General features: G+C 36.3%; 1 protein-coding gene across 1 annotated transcript; it reads right to left on the bottom strand.

Moving 5' to 3' along the window:
- Positions 1 to 2,881: 2,881 nt before the first annotated feature.
- On the bottom strand, positions 2,882 to 17,845 carry LOC139716832 (acid-sensing ion channel 2-like). The gene is made up of 9 exons (XM_071628365.1): positions 17,688 to 17,845; positions 11,953 to 12,120; positions 10,697 to 10,821; positions 9,533 to 9,720; positions 8,391 to 8,535; positions 7,356 to 7,412; positions 5,493 to 5,637; positions 4,019 to 4,110; positions 2,882 to 3,009 (listed from the first exon to the last, which is right to left on the bottom strand). The coding sequence occupies exons 1-9, from the start codon at positions 17,843 to 17,845 to the stop codon at positions 2,882 to 2,884; spliced, it is 1,206 nt and encodes a 401-aa protein (XP_071484466.1).
- Positions 17,846 to 20,177: the final 2,332 nt, after the last annotated feature.

Below are 20,177 nucleotides of genomic sequence, written 5' to 3'. Positions count from 1 at the left end.
GACACTCACCTGTCATCAAATTTGGCGAACTTGAGTAAAGACTTTGGCAGTTGCTGTAATTGTTAAAAGAAAACGCTACTTTATAGATTACATGCCATGTTTGGTACAGCTTCAAATCACAAAACCGGAAGTCCTTAATGCATTCTGATATTTAAATGACAAAGAGAAAATGAATTTATCTAGAAAAATTCACCTGTCAGTATGGAGATTGACTCGCCTTCGGCAGACGTTACCTTTCCCCGGTATTCTTTCACCGCCAACAGTCGCATGCAGACTGGAATCGATCACTTTTCCTTGGTCTGACATCACCAATCACCATTTTGCGCTCTAATTATTCTCTAACCAAAGCTATGGCCCTTTCAGCAAATACCTACACCATCTAATTGCCGCTAAGAAGGACAGTAAACAATTGCCAAAAGGCGATCGATGATTGCGCAAGTCACTTCTCACATTACGCTCAATTGTGATATTCACACCCTATTCCTAAAAATGAACAGGCATTAATTTGCCCGGAGGCTTGACCAATTATGTCAGTAAGGATGAATCTAACTTCTTCGAAAAGACTTTTGCTACGCAATATCAAACGTTACTTAACATTTGTGTTCAATGCAGTTTGGCAGTGCCGGATGCAATGGTTCACAAAATGAATAATGATGAATAATGTAATGACACCACTTACCACAGGCTATCTTTTATTAATTTACCTTTTTGAGTGGCTGTAACATTCTTTATAATCAACCCCCTCCCCTCCATCTGTAGAAGTCGTGTCCATTCACTTTGAGTGAAAGTGCTGATCTGGTAATCTTAGATGCCTAGAAAGTATTCTGGAATATCAAAATCCATTGTTCGTTTCTTCATATCAAGTACCTGGTCTATCACGTATGTCTAGATTAAAATGATAGTTATAAACTAATCTCATCTCCAAATATTTCGACCACATTGCCACGATCTTGAGGTTCCTAACCCCCCCCCCCCCCCCACACACACACACACACTTTCCAAAAAAAAGAAGGAAGATATTTATTTTTTTTTTTGTATTTAATAAGGCGAGGGCGTGACAGCCTATCACTCACCCTCTCTACACATGGATCGTAATAACAGACGCTCAAACTGAGGTACATATCAACATTCTTACACACACACACACACACACAAACGCACAATATTATTGATTACACTTACTCATACTTTAAAAACGTGAATAAAACACGACCGCTTTTATTATGCCATTAATTGGCTATTCAATTTCAATTCAATTTGAATTTCATTCCATTCAAAAAAGCAACATATAAATGTCACTTTCTTTAGTAACAGTAAATAAATAGTAAAACTATGAAAACGTGAATTGAGTATACACTTATTCTGGAACCTTTTAGTTATTCTAGCTTGTCATGAAAGGACGAGAATAAGAGTTGGAATTATAAAGACAGGTGAAATTTGTTGTAGTATCCAATTTAACTGTTTTGGATATCAATGGTTATGAGAATTTATCTTTCTTTTCCCTTTCTATATAAGGAGAACGCACATTATTCCTACTATTTAGCTAATTCCTGTCGACAACCAAGAAATGTTTCGGTATTGTTATAGACGCTTTTAAAAAGGAAATTGGTTTGATACCATGATTAATAAAACACGTTATTTTATTTTGCGACAATATGTTTCGTTAAACTCATGTACTATTTGCTTTATAGAAAAGCCGCAGGGACGAAGCCATTCGAAGGCCATACCTTTTAAACAAATATCAGTATCTAGATTCTTTCACATGCTAATTGCGTAACCCTTTCTTTATGTACTTCACTTTTGTGTGTGTGCTTATATTTTCCGTATGTGATTTCAGTTCTGCGCTAACGTGTTATGAAATGGCATCTGAGTGGGAGTAGCCTTGATCCAGAAAGGCAATTTATCATTTATCGAACAATGATATACTAAGAGCTGAATAAAGATTATTTTCGTAAAAGTTTGTCCCGAAATATTTTGTACTGGATATCGAATATAGGTCTACATTACATACAACATATATAACAGCAAGTTTTACATATGACTTTGATGTTTTACAACTTAAGCATTAACGCACTTTTTACAAAATACGATTCCAAGTAATTCGCTTTCTTGTGATTCAGTTCCGTTATTTTTTTATGTTTCAAATGCAAAGACGCAAGGCCTGTACACATGTATTTACGCATGTAAAATATGCTGTACATGAATTTAAGTTAAATGTATACCTATATTATTGAACATAGTCACTCCGAAACTACTGAATGTGCGTAGTTTTTCATAAGGCATCTGTACATATGTCGTACGTGTACTGAACAGAGGAAGAACACACATAGAAAAATGTCCACCCCCTCCACAACAATGAATGAAAACATTTTGAAGAGCTGCAGTTCATCGATTGGCCACACAACCATTATTAACTTATGCATGTGAATTATGATATAGAATAAAAAATAATAATTATACATTTTGATAGGTACATACAAATACCCATAATAATACATACATACACTTATGTGAGAGTTGGAGATTGTATTTCAAACCAAATGCCATCATAGCTATTTCAAAGGATTTATACAGTGAGATAAGGTTCAATCAATCATTAAATTTTATATGAATACATTGTTATATTCACATATATATATATATATATATATTATATATATATATTATATATATATGTATGTATATATAGTTATATGCTATATCATGTAAATATATATGAATATACATAACATACATTATATACATATAAAAATACATATTGATTTGTATCCATATCTCAAAATACAGAGCACATTAAAGAAACGTTTTATCTTCAACACCAAGGAATACATCAATGTAAACATGATAAAGTCTGCACCAGCCTCTAAGATTTCTCAAAGATCTAGGGCTTTTTGTGGTGTGGTATACTCCTGGAATGTATGTAAGCCGAGTATCCGATGAGATCAACGAGTTCAAATAAGGTTAGGACACTCCCTCCTAACCATAGTCCGAGTGATCCTCCAATGTCACCTGCGATTCAATATTTTTCAGAAAAAAAAAACAACAAATCACTCTGTCATACATCGTTTGATATGATATGATATGATATGATTATCAACATCATTTTTATATCATAGTTGTTTCTTTTGCTTTGATTATGATTGCATGTTTTATTTTTAAATACCGTATATGTTCTCATTGCGGAAGGGAGATTTCTATTTGAGTCTTTCTTTTTTATGGTGTAATTTAATAATTTGCAAAGTATGTTGGTCCCACACACAGGGTGTCACACAATAATTATGTGAGTGTTTTTTTTTTTCAATTTTGTATTAAAACAATGAGTAATGATCATTTAATAACTGATGATGTGAACCCTAATGGTAAACAGCTTTGATGATCAGGATTTCTACCCTATGAGGCGGAAATGTATTCAATTTAATAATATAATAATGATGATGATGACTATTACAAAATAATAAATAGTAATAATAATAATGATAATAATAATGGCAATAATAGTAGTAGTATCAGCAATACTAATATACATGATCATATAAAACATGTATAGACATTTTTAACGAACAACATTATAAATTATTCACTCATAGCTGCTCAAGGCGCTCACAATTTACAGTATGTTTAACACAATCTGAAAGAATATTACACGTTTCTAGGCTGCAACATGTTCATTCTCAAAGAAGGCTATTAGTCCAAGTGAAAATTTTTAGTTTTTTCTTAAAGACATTGACATTATCAAAATCTTTTACGAAGTCCAAGGGTCTCTTCCATTTATAGGCGGGGAACTTCTCACATACATGCTCCCTCCCCCATGATTGATTGGTTATGAGAATTGGAACGTATAATACTAATATTCTTCATTTTTTGGAGAGCATTTAATATTGATGATCTCATTTCTATACTACTCATAATCTTTTAGTTTATAGGCGGATACAATGGTCTACTAAGCCAGGACATATGATACTGTAGTCTAGGCTGATCTTTCTAATCCCTTTCAAACAGGTTCATTCACATGACTTACTCATAAGGCTTGCCACCGTGTAGTCTGCTTGCTGAGAAATTTTCTGTATGGTCAGGTCCTTCATAAAGATGTTGACAGCACACACATTTTTCCTGTTTAGAGAGGACGAAATAAACCACAAAACTTCAGTCTGGGTCATTGATTCATTCATGATTATAAATCACTTTAATACTCAGGGTTGAAAACGAAACCTCACCTACTCACTATTTGGACAGTTGTATCAATGTCTTGTAGTACCAACGGTGCTGTTTGCTGCTCTCGTTGTTTTTCAGTAAATTGTAAGAGAAAGCTAAACAGGTTGTTAGATGTTTTAAAACAATACAAATAAAATAGCTGTATATATACATATACATATACATATATATATATATATATATATATATATATGTGTGTGTGTGTGTGTGTGTGCGTGTGTGTGTGTGTGTATGTGTGTGTTTGAAATTACTGCAAGGAGAGTGTTTACGCTAAATCTATCATGATTTTAATCTTTTCATAAACGCTTATGGACCGTCCCTTCGAACTTTTATTCAGAGTTATTATACATATTCCTGGCAAATGCTAATTTGCAAAATACGGGAAATATCGACTTTTTTGTACTGGTACAAATAAATTACAGTCTTATAAAACGAAACTGGAGATTGGAAAAATAAAAAACTTGGAAGGTTTGCTCTGAAAAAAAAAACTGGAAAGTACAAGTTTATATTACTTCTCTCAAAATAATATTGCTTTAATGTATTTGCAATAAGACATATAGGTGCCATCAGAATAAGATTCGAATGTTTTTTTGTTTTGTTCTGTTTTTGCGCGGCATGACACATCACCATTACTTGAGAGACCGTTTCCTAAATAGCATTGCTATAGTGTATTTGTAAAAACAAGACATACATTAGAAGAAGATTCGCTTGTTGTGGCATGACAAATCATCATTACTTGAAAGATTGTTTTTGAAACGTAGAAAAATGTTTTTGCATAATGGAAATTCTCCCGTGAGCAATCTTACTCCCATATCTCAAAGTCTCCTGTTGATCAGCCCAGAGATAGTTATGGATAAAGCAGAAGTCCAGTTTGACCATGTTGACAATGTTCACGTTTTGCGTTTTCTTTCATTAGCACATCATACTACTGACTGGGTTTTACTTAGTTTACGTCAATAATTTTCTTTTTAAAGAGAAAACCAGTGAGTCTTTAATTAAGAAAGCCCTCTCTCACTCAAAAAGATGCGTTCTTGCCACAAATATCTGTCACCACTCTCAAAAAAACTACCCTCGTATATCTTTACAAACATCTATCTAATATCTTTACAAACATCTATCGAATATCTTTACAAACATCTATCAGGGCCCCGTTTTAACGAAGGATGTAATCGATTATAAATTTCCTTGCCATGTAGGCTGTGTGGTGAGGAAGTTCATATTCAATCAATTATAACTCTTCATAGAACAAGGTCCTGATCAATACATGAAAGATTACTAACTGGACATTGGATGGGGTCGTCCTGAATGATGCCGCAATGATGCTCGCCATAAAATCAGAAGGGAAGTTTGAGAAGGATACGGACTCGACGTACTGGCGGGAAGAGCAGGCCAGAGGACAGTCACAGCCATCCGACGTGTAATTAGCTTCAGGTGAGGAAAAAACAGCACATGTTTAACATCATCACAAACTGGACTAATATCGTGATCTGAGCTATCATCTCAATACAAATAAGAGAAAAATGTATAACGAAGATGTCTGTTTAATCGTGGGTAGATATTTAAAGGGTGTGTACAGTTCTGGTAGAGGTGAGGATTTAGCTTTTAACGTTTTGCTAGATATTCAGAAACTACTCTATGAGATGCCAAAGATCATGTAGTTCTAAGGGGTATCAAAAGTTTATTTTTTGATGAAACTTGGTTTTGGAATGGCTGAGATATCCAAAAGCAAGTTAAAACAAAGAGATCCTAATAAAGTTGTGGCATGTCGCCTTTTATTATTATCACTTTCTCAGCCCTTTAAAAACCAATTTTCATCAAATAAACGTTGAGTTCTTCTTAAAATTACATGTTATTTCATATCTCCAATGAGGTTTCTCATTATCTCACTTAAGAATGTTCAAAACATGAATCCCCACCTCAACCATTACTATACAGTCCCTATAAAGGAAGGAAACAACGTGTGAACTTGTGAATCAGTTCCACTGCAAACTGCGGCTAAATTTACTATTATTGTTCCCATTACCCTGTCGCAAACGTTGGCAATTACATTTTTGGTGAGGGGTGGCTAAATCGTACGTACTTTAAAAATAACCCTGCATCACAAAAGAAACAAAAAGTCGCCAGATATGGATTTTGTAGTCAAGGGCAGATTCTAAAAGAGCACACTTTAAGTTTTACAATGATATAATAGTCAATTCAAATGAGCCCCCCTAACTTATTTAGATATTAGAAAGAAAGCACACACTCTGGAAAGTGTGAAATGAGAGAAAAAAAATATCTTAGGTACAGGGTCTATTTAACACTTAATCTTACCAAAACTGTGCTAGCTGTAAACGAATGGGACAAACAAGAGATGTAAACCACCGGAGAACAACAATAAAGGGATACGCAAATTAAGTTGAAATTCAGTTTTCTCTTCATATTCTGTTCGTGATAAATGGCAATTTTCAAAGCAGTAGCATTATCCTTAGAGAAGTTGTTAGAGTTGAAGGTGAAGACTGTGTAAATGATTTAAAGAAATGAAAAAGGGACTCGATGACATGTCTGATCACACTACTCTACAAATAAATTGGGTCTAATGGTGAAAACACACTTTTCCATTTATTTTACGATCCCAAACTTGGGAACAATGAGGAAGAAGAATAGCTCTTTCAGGAAACACGAAAAACTTAAAATTGACTTGGTTGACCAACTTCACCTTTTGAATCCTCATGTACAATCAAGTGGTGCGACTTTTTGTTGGCTTTGTCATGCACGGTCACATGAAACTTAAAAAGGAATAACGACCAAAACTGTTTCTTAGAGGACAACGAGGTGTAACTATAAAAGACATGGATGGATGGACTAAGCTCACGGCGCAAAAAATAGCCTTTATACACTAATATGATGTGGCCTTTTGTCACTTAAAAGTTAAAATTTTAAAAAGGTACATTTGGGTTCTTATGTTTCGTACTTTTGTATTTAAAAACCTGAGCTCCATAAAGTACAACGCAATAAAAAGACAATAACTATGATACAATGGCTCTGAAGTCAAGATGCTTTTAAAAGAACAAAATATCAGAAAACTCTGTTGGCAAGAGCAATGAGTAAAGATACGCTTTTTGGAGAAAAAAAAAATCCTCTTGGATTAGGAATAGCCTTACCAAGATTTGGTGAGATACATGAGAAGTACTGGTATGCCGTGCATTCTCTGGCTTCGCCTGTGTGTATGAAAAACATAAACGAATCACATCGTCAGTTCCATTTGCAGCCTGCACGAAGTGCTAATGGGCCGAATGCATAAAACAAGCAATATCGCTTGTAAGTAATTGCTTCAAGCAGAAGAACAAGCTCGTCTAGCCAACGGTCTACCTCAAGTAATTGCTTAAATCCATATGCATAACCTTTTGCATGTGCTTATACCTTTTGCTTGTCCCGAACAAGCAATTGCTTGCGTTTTCAACAAAAGGGACGTCACGCCTGTGCGAAGACAAGAACAAAGGCGAGTGTGACACAATTTGAAATGGTGTGTGTGTTCGAAAATATATCCTGACATAGCAAAAGAGCTATAAAATGACACTCGTAAATGCACACACAGACGCACACACGTACTGGCTGATTCCCATCACTGCTAATAGAAGCCCGGATCTACCAGATTGCACGTGCAGAGAGGTCTTCTCACTCTCCAACGAAGTCAGACATATTCTATCTATTTTTCATCACATTTTGAGTGCTGTCTGCTGCACCTTCCCGTTGATGAAACGAAAAATTTTCTCGCACTTAGTGAGTATATTCTTGTAGATTTATATCACTCCTGCACAAATGTGGTCTTTCTTTTATAAATATGAAAATTATATTTAAAAAGGGGCGTCCGTTCAACCTAAGAAAAAGCTCAAGCTCATTTTACTGAGCTTGGAAAATTATAAGCAATTGCTGGCAAGAACAAGGTATGTTTTATGCATACGTTTTTAAGCAAATGCTTGGTCGCAAGCACAATTGCTTGTGCTTGCTAGCAAAAGCTTCTGCTGGCAAGCAATAATTATTGCTTGCTCTTATGCATATACGGATTCAAATAACACAAGCAATTGCTAGCATGCATCCGGTCAAATGTTACATCGACAGGTGAAAGTATTCGTACAGACAAAAATAATGTATAGGAAATTCTTTAGATGGACAGACTTCGCGAAAAGCTAACTTACCCGACATAGCCAGAGTTTTGCAGCCACATTGACCAATCAGGAACTCGGACAGACACTCTAACTCACAAGCGACGTGAGAGTAATGGGGGAAGTGATTCAACGTCTTTTTCCTGCATTGACCGTAGGGCTCTTCGAGGTTATTTGTCTGGAAATCACGAAATAAACCACTCTTAAAACATCCGAGATAGAACTGACCCGGACCTGGGTCCGTTGGGGTCACACACAGTTCCGGGTCAGAAATGACAAGGAATTGGGTCAGATATCACCCATTCAGAGTCATGAATTGGGTCAGGGTGACCCCATTTGGGGTCTTCATGACCAAATTCCAAGTAATTTTTTGGGGTTTTGTTTTGTTTGGTTTGGGTTTTGTTTTATTTTGTTTTGTTTTGTTTTGTTTTTTGTTTTGTTTTTTTACCCGGAACGGTGTATGACCCAACGGCCCCAGTTCCGGGTCATTTCTGACTCGGATGTTTTAAAAGTGAACGATTATGGAACATAGACGGAGAGCACTAAGACGTGTATCATCCGACAGATAAACCTTACGAGCATATCCTTTCATGACTTCGATTGCGTCATTTTGTCCTGACGATAAAAGATTTTATGTGTATATATTAGTTTATGCGTAGATATACATAACAAACATATAAAAATTGAATCGATATAAAACAAAATATTCATAAGGTTTTTCTACAAACATTTAGATTTCTGGTTGTCAACGTCGCTGCTTCTGAAACTCTGCCGCCATATCTTTCTTAAACCTTTTTGTTTTGGTTGTCCCAACACTGACAACTATCTTAGTAATTAGGTAAAGCAAAATATAGCGGGATATAGGCAATACAATAATGCAAAACTGAACAAGGTATAAGTTATGATTCCAGAGTTGCAGTTTTACAATTACACACATATTTTGCCATATTTTCCTCTCCTGTCAGGCAAAAAATGTTTTAACCCGTCTAATCCCTGAAAACACATTCTGTTGCTTTCTGCTCTATCTTCACTCTTTGATTTTTTTTTCTGCAATTAATTGGAATGTTTGATATGAATCAAGTGAGACGCCACCCTTACAATAACGGCATGGGACTAGGTCAAGCTCCTTGATCAAGGATAAATTGGAATAAATATGAGAAACAGAGTACACTCACCTCTATAATATCTACCCCAACCCATGTCTGCACCCCTGTGGCAATTGCAAAGCTTTTTCCTTGTATTACGGGCTCCGTCCCACGGTCGTAGAGGAGAACTTTAAAGCCAGCTCCGTATCTCGCTTTTGGCTGGAAAAAATATTCAGCCTGGTTGGCGTTCAAAAAGATTTCTAGGCCCCGTGCGCTTCCTAATTTACCAATGAGAAAGAATAAGCTCTATCAGATGAAAATACATATAATAACGATAGTTACCATGATAGCAATTCCAGTAGCAGTAAAACAAATTTTTGTCAGACAATACCTTCTTGGATCTCGTCAGTCATATCACAGTTGTCCTTGATATCCTAGCTGGACATATCTGAATTCCGTTACTGCAACATTGAAGAGATGACACTCTTTTTTTAACTTAACATGATTGAGGTCACAAGAGACGTGCTTTGATTGATTAATATTGATATTTATTAATTTCTTCAATTTCATGACAAACGTAGTATACAAATGTATTTTTTGTACAAATATTGGACTTTATGAAAAAGAACTAATCTAATCGATCAACACAAAATATTGAAAATCATCTAGTACAAATTACACAGTACATTTTATGGGAAATTAACGGAACAACGTGAATACAAGGAAATAAAATCACGACAAGCATAACGGCCACGAATCATATTCAAAACTTTCCTTAACTTTTTTCTGAGAGCAAAGAAAATGGTTTTAATCGGGATTCGAACCCGAGACCCTTCGGATTACTAGACCCGTGATCTACCGACTGAGTTATTGAAAGCCCTACTTCGGTTTTCGTCCCCAATCCTTAATTCTCTTTACTCGTGTGGTCAGAAACTATAGTGTGTGTATGTGTGCCACACACACACTCATTAACCTGACATAAACCCGAAGGATGTAAATAAACTCTGGAATAACTGCGAGGGATCATCGAAGCGATGCAGCTTTTTGTTATTTTTGTAATATATATTGAAACAAAGAAAGGGAAAACTGACCAGAAACAAATATTACATGTATAATGAAAACTTTCTTTGCTCAAACTTTTTACTATCTGTTATTTGTTCCTGTCTTTGTTTTAATATATAATACATAATAATTATTATAATATCACATATATAAACATACATTTCTACCAAAGGGAAGAAGTCGTATCATTACCTGCGTTAGTGACTACCAGACCCTCTTTGCCGTTGTCGATATCATTGAACACAAAGCAGATTCCCCAATCTGTCATTCTCACTGTCATGACAGAATGATTGAATATTTGTCGGTCCCATCGCACCCTAGGTCAAATAACGATAGAAGGAAAATTGTATGTTTCCACGAAATATCTTATATGTGCATACTTTGGCATTTACAGAAAAATATTATACAGTCTGTTTTGTTTTTCTTAGATTTTTTATCTCTTTCTGAACGGAATATTATTATATGAATTAAGTAATTAATTTGAAAAAAAAGCCAAATTTAAAATAAGAACAGATTAACCAGTTCATGTAAGCATTTACCAAGCCACCATCCCTTCAGATCTCTGGGTTCAGTAATACTTTATTCATGCCATTATTCATGTCATTAAATATTTGTCCGCCATCTGTGACATATCATTGCTTTCATCTGACAAGAGGACAAAATTAGAATCATAGTCACACTTTAGTGGAAACTTACGCCATTACTGTTTCATTGAGCAGATGCGAGAAGTTGTAGTAAATGTCGGTCATTTCATAAGATGACAGAACAGATTTGAATCTGGATATGTTGAGACGATCCCCCAATTGCCACTCTTGGAAAAACGCTCTCATCTGGGGGTTCGTCAGTCTTGATGACCTATTTGATAAAAAAGTAAAGGAATATGATTTCTGCAATGACCTGCAGAGGTCATCAGACGTGTATTCATCGCTCATATTGGGGAAATAGACTTCATGTCGATGTTTCTTCATGAATGTACAATTTTAAGTCAATCTTTAAGAAGTTAAGATCAAATTAAGATTATAGAATATATCACTGGTTTCTTTCATCAGTTTACGGCTTGTCAGAATCATTTTAATATTGTTGTCAGTATTTTAAAAAAGAATGCCTTTTTCAGATATTCTATTTCTTATATCAATGTCTGCATGACAATAAGTAACATTATAAATTTTAACAGCTTTTTAACGCTTAGATCTGCCTATTGCTAATGATAGCCCACGTCTCTACTATCATTGAGGAGCCTATAATGATAGAAAATCTTCATTTTAAATGATAATTAATAATAATATTCAAATTTGAAGGTTTCAGGAATAGTCGAAAGAGTTGAAAGTTGGACGAGTTCTGAGAGTAGACGTGTATACATATGCAGGTGGATTATTGTATGTGTATCTGTATCGTGTTTGTGGGTGTGTGCGTGTATGCATTTAAGAGAGAGTTATAGATTATCATACTTGAAGGCGTTGATATTGCAGATGGCGACAGAAGGAAATGGTACTGAGTCTTGGTGCTCGTAGACCACGTCGACACTCACTGGAGTGGATAGATAATGGTGGATCCTGTCGGTGATTTGGAGTGTCAGGACTGCGACACCAGCGAGTAGGACAAGTAGCCAAATTATCCTGTCGAAGACGAAATCGGTTTCACAAAATCAGTACCGAAGTTTTCATTTTCACCTTATTACGATACTTATCTAATGTTAACCTCAGATTATAATCGAAGTATACCGTACTGCAGGAACAATTAATGATAATCTACACAACCGAGATTATGTCAAGAACATTTTGAATAAGTCAAACTCATGCAATTCTTGCCTCGAGTTGTTCTTATTGCAGCTGATTGACAAATTACCCTAGATCGACGTATCAAAATAAGTACACAATGAGCAATCTCTAGTATAAGTAGCAATAGTTAAAACAAAATCATGGACAGTTTATACACGGGCAGGATTCGAAACTACTACCCTGTTCAATAGACAGGCGAATATTCACTAGACCTGCGATCTTCCGCCCGACACCCAGTGAAGGTTCTAACCCTTTTAGCATTAAGCGGGAACTGCATAACTATTCAAATTTATGAAATTCTTGCGTCGATTTTTTTTTCAATCGCTAATTTCATCTGATGGACGAATTTTTCCTCCACCGAAATCAATATGCATCAAATTAAACAGTGTTTATTATTAGTGATGGGAACAAAATAGATGCAAGAGTATTTATGTCCGTGATTATGATTTGTTTAATCGTGGCTGCTACTAGCAAAGATTGGTTCGGTGCTTAATTAGGTCATAGGGCAATTTGCTAATCAATTGCAAAATTTCAATGAGTTACTGACACTTTGTCAGTTTATTTAAAATGAAATTAAAAGAAGTGAAACATTGAACTTTTATTCAGTATTTTTGGTAATCATTGATGTCAGTGAAAGTATTCGAGACAGAAGACAATGTTTAATGATTATCTTGAACCAGCTATTCGTGTTTTCGTTCCTCACGCCGTTCACGCTTCTTGATATTTTCAACTAATTCGGCTACGTTTGTGATGGAATACATGTTACCTACATTGCAGGAGCAACATAAACAAAGGCAAATTACATGAGCTTAATATGAATTTACATAGAAATTCATCATAACCAGAGAAGAGGCAGAGAAACCCTTATACATCCAAATTTAGAAGGTGTAAAATCACATATTTGTGATACATTCGGTGTTCAGAAAAAAATGATAATGAACGAGTAGCGAACACGCATTGCCTTTGACATTGGGTTATAATATTCATGTACAGTTGTTGGCCTACTTTAATTTCACCGGACTGTTATAGCACCAGGACCATCTGCAACTAGAATTTATAGTATGGCATGATATGTATTTATACATTCGTAACTATTTTCTCATGAGAAAAAAAGAACACACACACAAACTTCTCTCAAGCAATGTACCATAAGCGTATTAAGATGTGTTCATTAATTCAAAATATCACAAATGCTTGTTTCAAAGCTCCATTTTTATTGGGGGGGGGGCGCATCAGAAAATATGATGGCTTTCGGCGAGTATTGCTCGATATTCGGAATGTTCATCACTCCGAAACGCGAATCACGAAGATCTAGAAAATAAACAGAGTTTGTTGATATAGACATTAATATGGCATTATTCCGAAAGTTCGTAAGTTCAGAAATGAAATGCGGTGCGTACAAACGAACCTTGGAAATTACAAGCCTAATTTAGTCTTTGGATTGGCAAATTTTTGGAATAACGAACTTTTTTCTCTTCGGATGAACGCAGACCTCGAGGATATCAAACTTTACTTTGTCATCGAATTTAGGAACCATCGGAATAAGAAATTTGTGGAATAACAAATTGTAACCATATTTAATAGCAATTAAGAGTAACACACACACACACACACACACACATGTACGGATTCGCAAAACAATTATCGCGAGAGAAATTTGTCATTTGAATAACAAATTTTGACTTTGCAAATGAAATGCAGACAGTGTTATTACATGAGCTTGTTGTAGACACAAGTAATAATGTTCACACAAAAAAAAAAATGACGGTAGAACGGCAGCCATATTATAAACGCCCGCTATCTCCAGTAAACATCGAACTAATGTGAGCAGCGTGACAGTGACTACATTATTTCCTAATTACTGGCACGAATCACTGTGTGTTATTTGGTAGTGTAACAAGGCCTAGCTTTGTTCAGTAATCTGTTATATTGAAGGGATTTTTAGTTCATATTTCTTGCAATTTAAGTTTGCCTCGTTAAGATCTCATAATTACCTCCGCCACCTTACTTCCTTCGGATTGAAAGCGTACTTAATCCCAGACAGGTTAAGAGCTTCCGGAATGTACTTGTAGAAGATGGCGAACCGAGTAGCATTGTCCTGATGCATTTGGGGTTCTACGGGTGTGTCCAGTCCAACTTTACCATCACTGACCACGTCTACCAAGGTTTTCTTCTTGGCAAGGTCTTTCAAGGGATGGACATCGACGGGGGTGATGGACATTTTCGACCAGAGGCATACGTCTTTTTGTAGACCTTATACGAATTCGAAAGCAGCAACTGTGGGAGACAAAAAAAAAAGTATTTGAATTGAATGAGTAATTTGTATACTACTCCTACGGCCACTAGGCAATGCTAGGGATGAAATCTCATGGCCCTTTGTATCCAGTGGAAAAGACGCCGTATATGAATGTTACTATTTCTAGTTGTTGGGTTTTTTTTCTTGATGGGGAAATGAGAACGTTTGGTAAACATGGCCAGTAATTTCTTACTTCCAACATTCGTTCAGCAAAAGACATGATCAGAAATTCATTAGTATAAAAATCGTATGTTCCGAATATACCAACAAGAGAAAACAAGAGAAATTATCGAAAATTTACCTGTCGGAAGAAAAACGGAACAGTCTTTCTGTTGCGTTTCTTCTAATAGATCCTCGCTTTACTCCACAAACGAGTGTCACAGGTGAACTGATTGATACAGTGGACGTCTTGGCTTCCAGTGATACCACTATCAAAGTGAGGTAATTCAAGTCATGATTTCTTTTACCAGCTACTGCAGCGTGATTCTTTCAGCCAGCAAGCCGTGGCATCGACATGATTAAAAACAAGGCAGATGCTACAATGACCAGCGATTATAGTCAACAAGATTGGGCTTTGAACACTCACGCTAATTGAAATCCGAGCACCATTCATTGTGAACTTCGCTTCGCTTCCCATAGATCAATGTAGATGATTAGGCCGATACACCCAGGCATATACTCAAAAGGGTGAATTTCTTCCTCGACCGACGGGCATTAACGTTACGCAACACCATTTTATTCTTTACATAACGTGTTTCTACACCGTAGGCTAGTCCAAAATGCCCAAGTAAACAAAATGAATTTGTTGAACAAATGAAAGGCAGGGGATATCCCCAAATTCAAACTGTTGCATTTCAATGATTGAAGTTCATAGTTAAACGCTAACACGGTTTCATTCAGCTGATGGGCCAGTGTGAGGTACACGTCAGTCATTTCGTATGACGAAAGAAGAGACTCGAATTCTGATACGTTCAATCTCGGTTCGAGCTCTACTAGGTTAAACCGTCTGAGAAATGCTCTCATTCTCGGATCAGTCAACTGCGACGACCTGTGGGATAGAGATTCAAAGAGTGGATTTAAGTCCAAACACACCGAACTCAGCGAGGCTGTATGGCATGCAGTTCTGTCTACAACGTATATAGTTTCTCGTCAACGCTACATGTTAAATTATTTCCGGAAACAATTCTAGCTTCTCAAAGAGAGGGATTTACCACGGCTTTGCACAACACGCCTTGCTAATCGATCAAATCGATGCTTAATTTGTGGTCAAATTCTAGTCAAAGTGCGCAGTCATGTTGGTCTGTTAGTGGAAAACTGACCAGGAATGACCCACACGGAGAGGAAGGAACGCACGAAAGACGTTTTACTGCGTGTTAAGGCCGAGGATGTGACATACGTGCTGAAGTATTTTCAGTACCATCTTAACAGAAGCAATAAGAGCATTATCTTATATAATTTCATAGTAGTTTTACACACATTTGTCAGTATATAGACAATTACAAACATCAGGCGAACAGTTTTTGCAGGCACTTTAAAATGAAATAATTACAAGATTTTTAGATGATTAATATTTTGATAAGAGAGGAGAGAATCCTCATTTGACAAAGTTGGATATTCTAAATTGAAGTCCGTTCAATGATTGTCGCTGACAAAATATCTCTTGGTGTATTGTGATATTCATTTATCACGTTTCGAATAAAAACTATGTACATTGTAAGTAATGTGTCTGTGCTTCTTTGTCATTGTTTGTTTGTTTATGTGCTAGTTATTGATGCTTAGTTCATTTACCCTACACCTAACTTATTTTTATCCTCTTTGGTGCATATGTGTGTGTGCGTGTGTGCGTTTGTGTGTGTGTGCTTGTGTATTGGAGAATCTTAAGTAAAATACCTGACGGCGTTCATATTGCAAATGGCGACGGATGCAAATGGTACTAAATCTTGGTAGACCACGACCACACTCACTGGCGTCGACAGAAAATGGCGGATCCTGTTACTAATTTGCTGGGTCAAGACCGCGACACATATGAGAAAGGCAAGAAGCCAAATTGCCCTGCGAAAGTAGAATTTTTTCAATTGATATTGTTACAATGAATTTTAATTGGTGGTTTTCATAATACGGTTAACGAAAATATCTGTCATGGAATTTTGATTGTAATGTAATTGCTTTTAGACACATAAGAAGGTTCTGAGAGGAAAAGTAGCCAAACTTTAAAGAAGCGAAACAAAAACGGGGGAAGAAATGAGCGACGAAACGTAACAAAGCGTGGCATCACGTCTTCATTCGAGGATAGCAGCTGTCTTCCTTCCTGATTGTCACATTAGCTTGCGAAGTCAGTCTACTCCTTATTACAATGTTGATTACATGTCTGTCGGCATGTCCATCTGTCTGTCTGTGTGTATGTTCCCACAACAGATTATCCACTTATGTCGTAACACAAAGAGCAGTGCCAACGATCTATCATATGTGCAAACACTTTATATTGTGTCCGATGAACTGTACTTATCAGATGAATGAAAGTCAAATTGACAACTTGTACCACTTTTAGTAATTTTTCTTTGATGGAAATTAATAAACTATTGAATTGAACTGAATTGATTTGAATTGAATTGAATTGATCTGAATTGAATTAAATTGAATTAATTTGAATTAAATCAAATTAAATTTGATTGAATTGAATTGAACTGAATCTTAGTCACTAAAGACTTTGATGATTATCTATTTCTCTCAAGTGGGTACAAACCGCAAGGATCTTACCAGGCGTTATCAATGTTCACTGTCCAACATTCATCATTATTTACACAAAGAAAAATATGGGATATGAAGAAAACATCTCTATGCAAAACTGATTACCACATATCATATAGGTTGCTGGAAAGGTGACAAGAGCTTGAATAAATGCATGTAATAATCTAAATTCAAAGATACAAAAGATACAATTTCAATGCCACCGCTACACGCTCGATTGAAATAACGGTAATTTCCTCCACAAATCACCAAGAGTTACTTTTCCAAACGTATAATCACAATATCATGTTTAAATATTACATAATGCCGATGACATGATTCTACACATACACACAAACAAACAAACAAAACTAACATTTACCTGCGCCACTTGACTTCAGCTGGATTAAAGGCGTACTTCATCCCAGACAGATTTACAGCGTTCGGAATGTACTTGTAGCAGATGGTGAACCAAGAAACCCTGTCCCGATACGTCTTGAGTTTGATGACACCCGTCACACTCCAGTCCAACTTTGCCATCACTGACCACGTCTATGACGGTCTGTTGCTTGGTAAAGTCCTTCAGCGAGTGGATCAATGTGAGTGTGAGGCATAGCGACCAGTGTTTGATGGAACTCTGTCAGCTGCAGGCATTTAATAAAATGATTTGTCAAAGTTATTTCTTGAATACGATCAACTGGGGTTCGCGAAGCGATCATCATCTTACTGAAAACAAAGACAGATATGTTCTTAAGGGTATCAAAAGCTAGACAATTTTCATAATTTCAAATAGAGTAGAACAAATATTGACGGCTCCATAAATTGTATAGATTTGTGATGTATTGTAATCCTTCAGCAGAGAATGCAATGTTCTCAAAAACCCGAAACAAATGACACTGAACAAAGATGATGGCATAGCAGACTCACATATTTCTGAAATGTGGCTATGTAAATCCAATACCATACCACTTGCTTAACAAGTTTACCTGTACAGAATTTATGCTTACCTTCTTCTCTTCTGATTCCGAGAGCCCCAACTAAATGCATTATTACTGTGAAACTGCCATGTCCTCATCCTTGTTCATTGTGATTTCTTGTGAATTTTGAACGCATTCTTATTCCTCATCCTAATCACTATAAATTTTGAAGCACTGTACCCAGTACAACCAACGTATAGTTATTCACATGTGAAAGTCTACAATTTTACTATTTGGATGTCTCCTTGAATCAGTGGCGTATCTAGGGAAAACGGCGCCCGGGGCAAGCGCGAAAATTGCGTCCCTAATTTCTGAAAAAGACTAGTGTTCAACCCCAACCCGATCCCGGTAGGGACTTTAAGCAAATTCCACATGATATGCTTTTCAAGCCCTTAAAAGGGGTCTTTTGAAAGTGATTTAAATGTAATGAATTTTGATAAATTTTGGCGAGCGAGCGCAGCGAGCGAGCCGAAAATTTTTGTATTTCAGCTGACAAAACATGGAATTCTTGTCATTTTTTGCTTATCAAGTCTTACAATTCTAATCAAGATAGTGACGGCCTTATAGATAACGATTTATCTATACTAAGAAACTAAGTACTTTAAAAAATATTCTAAATCAGGGGGGCATTTCATGAAGCATTTTGTCCGACAACTTGTCGGACAATATTTGCTCTCAGCCAATCAGAAGCAAGGATTTCAGTAGCTTTTAACAGTTTGTCAGACGAGATATCTGACAAATTGCTTCATGAAATGCCCCCCCCCCCCCCATGTACGCGCGAGTGAGCCGAAATTTGTATATTTTCGCGTCATCATGACGATTTGTTCTTATCTTCTTTTTGTTTTGATAAATTTTGGCGAGCGAGCGCAGCGAGCGAGCCGAAAATTTTTGTATTTCAGCTTACAAAACATGGAACTCTTGTCATTTTTTGCTTATCAAATCTTACAATTCTAATCAAGATATAGTGACGGCCTTATAGATAACGATTTTTATTAACAAACTGAAGACTTGAAAAAGTAGTCTAAATTAGTACGAGTGAGTGAGCCGAAATTTGTATATTTCCGCGTCATCATGACGTTTTGTTCTTATCTCCTTTTTGTGTTGATAAATTTTGGCGAGCGAGCGCAGCGAGGGAGCCGAAAATTTTTGTATTTCAGCTTACAAAACATGGAACTCTTGTCATTTTTTGCTTATCAAATCTTACAATTCTAATCAAGATATAGTGACGGCCTTATAGATAACGATTTTTACCAACAAACTGAGGACTTGAAGAAATACTCTAAATTAGTACGAGCGATTAAGCCGAAATTTGTATATTTCCACGTCATCATTACGTTTTGTTCTTATCTTGTTTTATTTTTTTGGCGCCCCCCCCCCCGTATTTTCGAAACCGTTGGCGCCTTCTTTTGATCCAATTGGCGATCGCTTCAGAACGAAAGAAATTGCAGCCGCTGCTCCGTGAAACATTTTGCCTGCTAAACATAAAATGACATGTGTCAACACAATAGACATTGTCATTTTGTCCGCGCCATCATCACATTTTGTTCTCACCTTCTTCTTCTTATATATAAAATTTAGAGAGCGAGCGCAGCGAGCGAGCCGCAAATTGTTGTATTTCAGCTTACATAACATGGAATTCTTGTGTGAACACAATAAACATTGTCATTTTGTCCGAGTAATCATTATGTTTTGTTTTTATCTTTTTTGATTTGGTTTTCTGCCCCCCCCCCCCCCCACCATTCTTCCTCCCCCCTTCCGGTGAGTTGTTTCTTCTTCTTCTTCTACTTCTTCTTCTTTTTTCCCTTTTTTCTTCCTTTTTTCTTTTTTCTTTCGTCTTTTTTTTTGCGCCCCCAAGGAGTGGCGCCCGGGGCACGTGCCCCCCTCGGCGTTATGAG

The sequence above is a fragment of the Diadema antillarum genome, unplaced genomic scaffold (genome assembly GCF_040938485.1).
Source record: "Diadema antillarum isolate AM-2024a unplaced genomic scaffold, OU_Dant_1.0 scf00000070, whole genome shotgun sequence".
NCBI classification, from domain to species: domain Eukaryota; kingdom Metazoa; phylum Echinodermata; class Echinoidea; order Diadematoida; family Diadematidae; genus Diadema; species Diadema antillarum.
The sequence above is the reverse complement of the archived record's forward strand: the minus strand, read 5'-3'. Positions and strand labels throughout refer to the sequence as shown.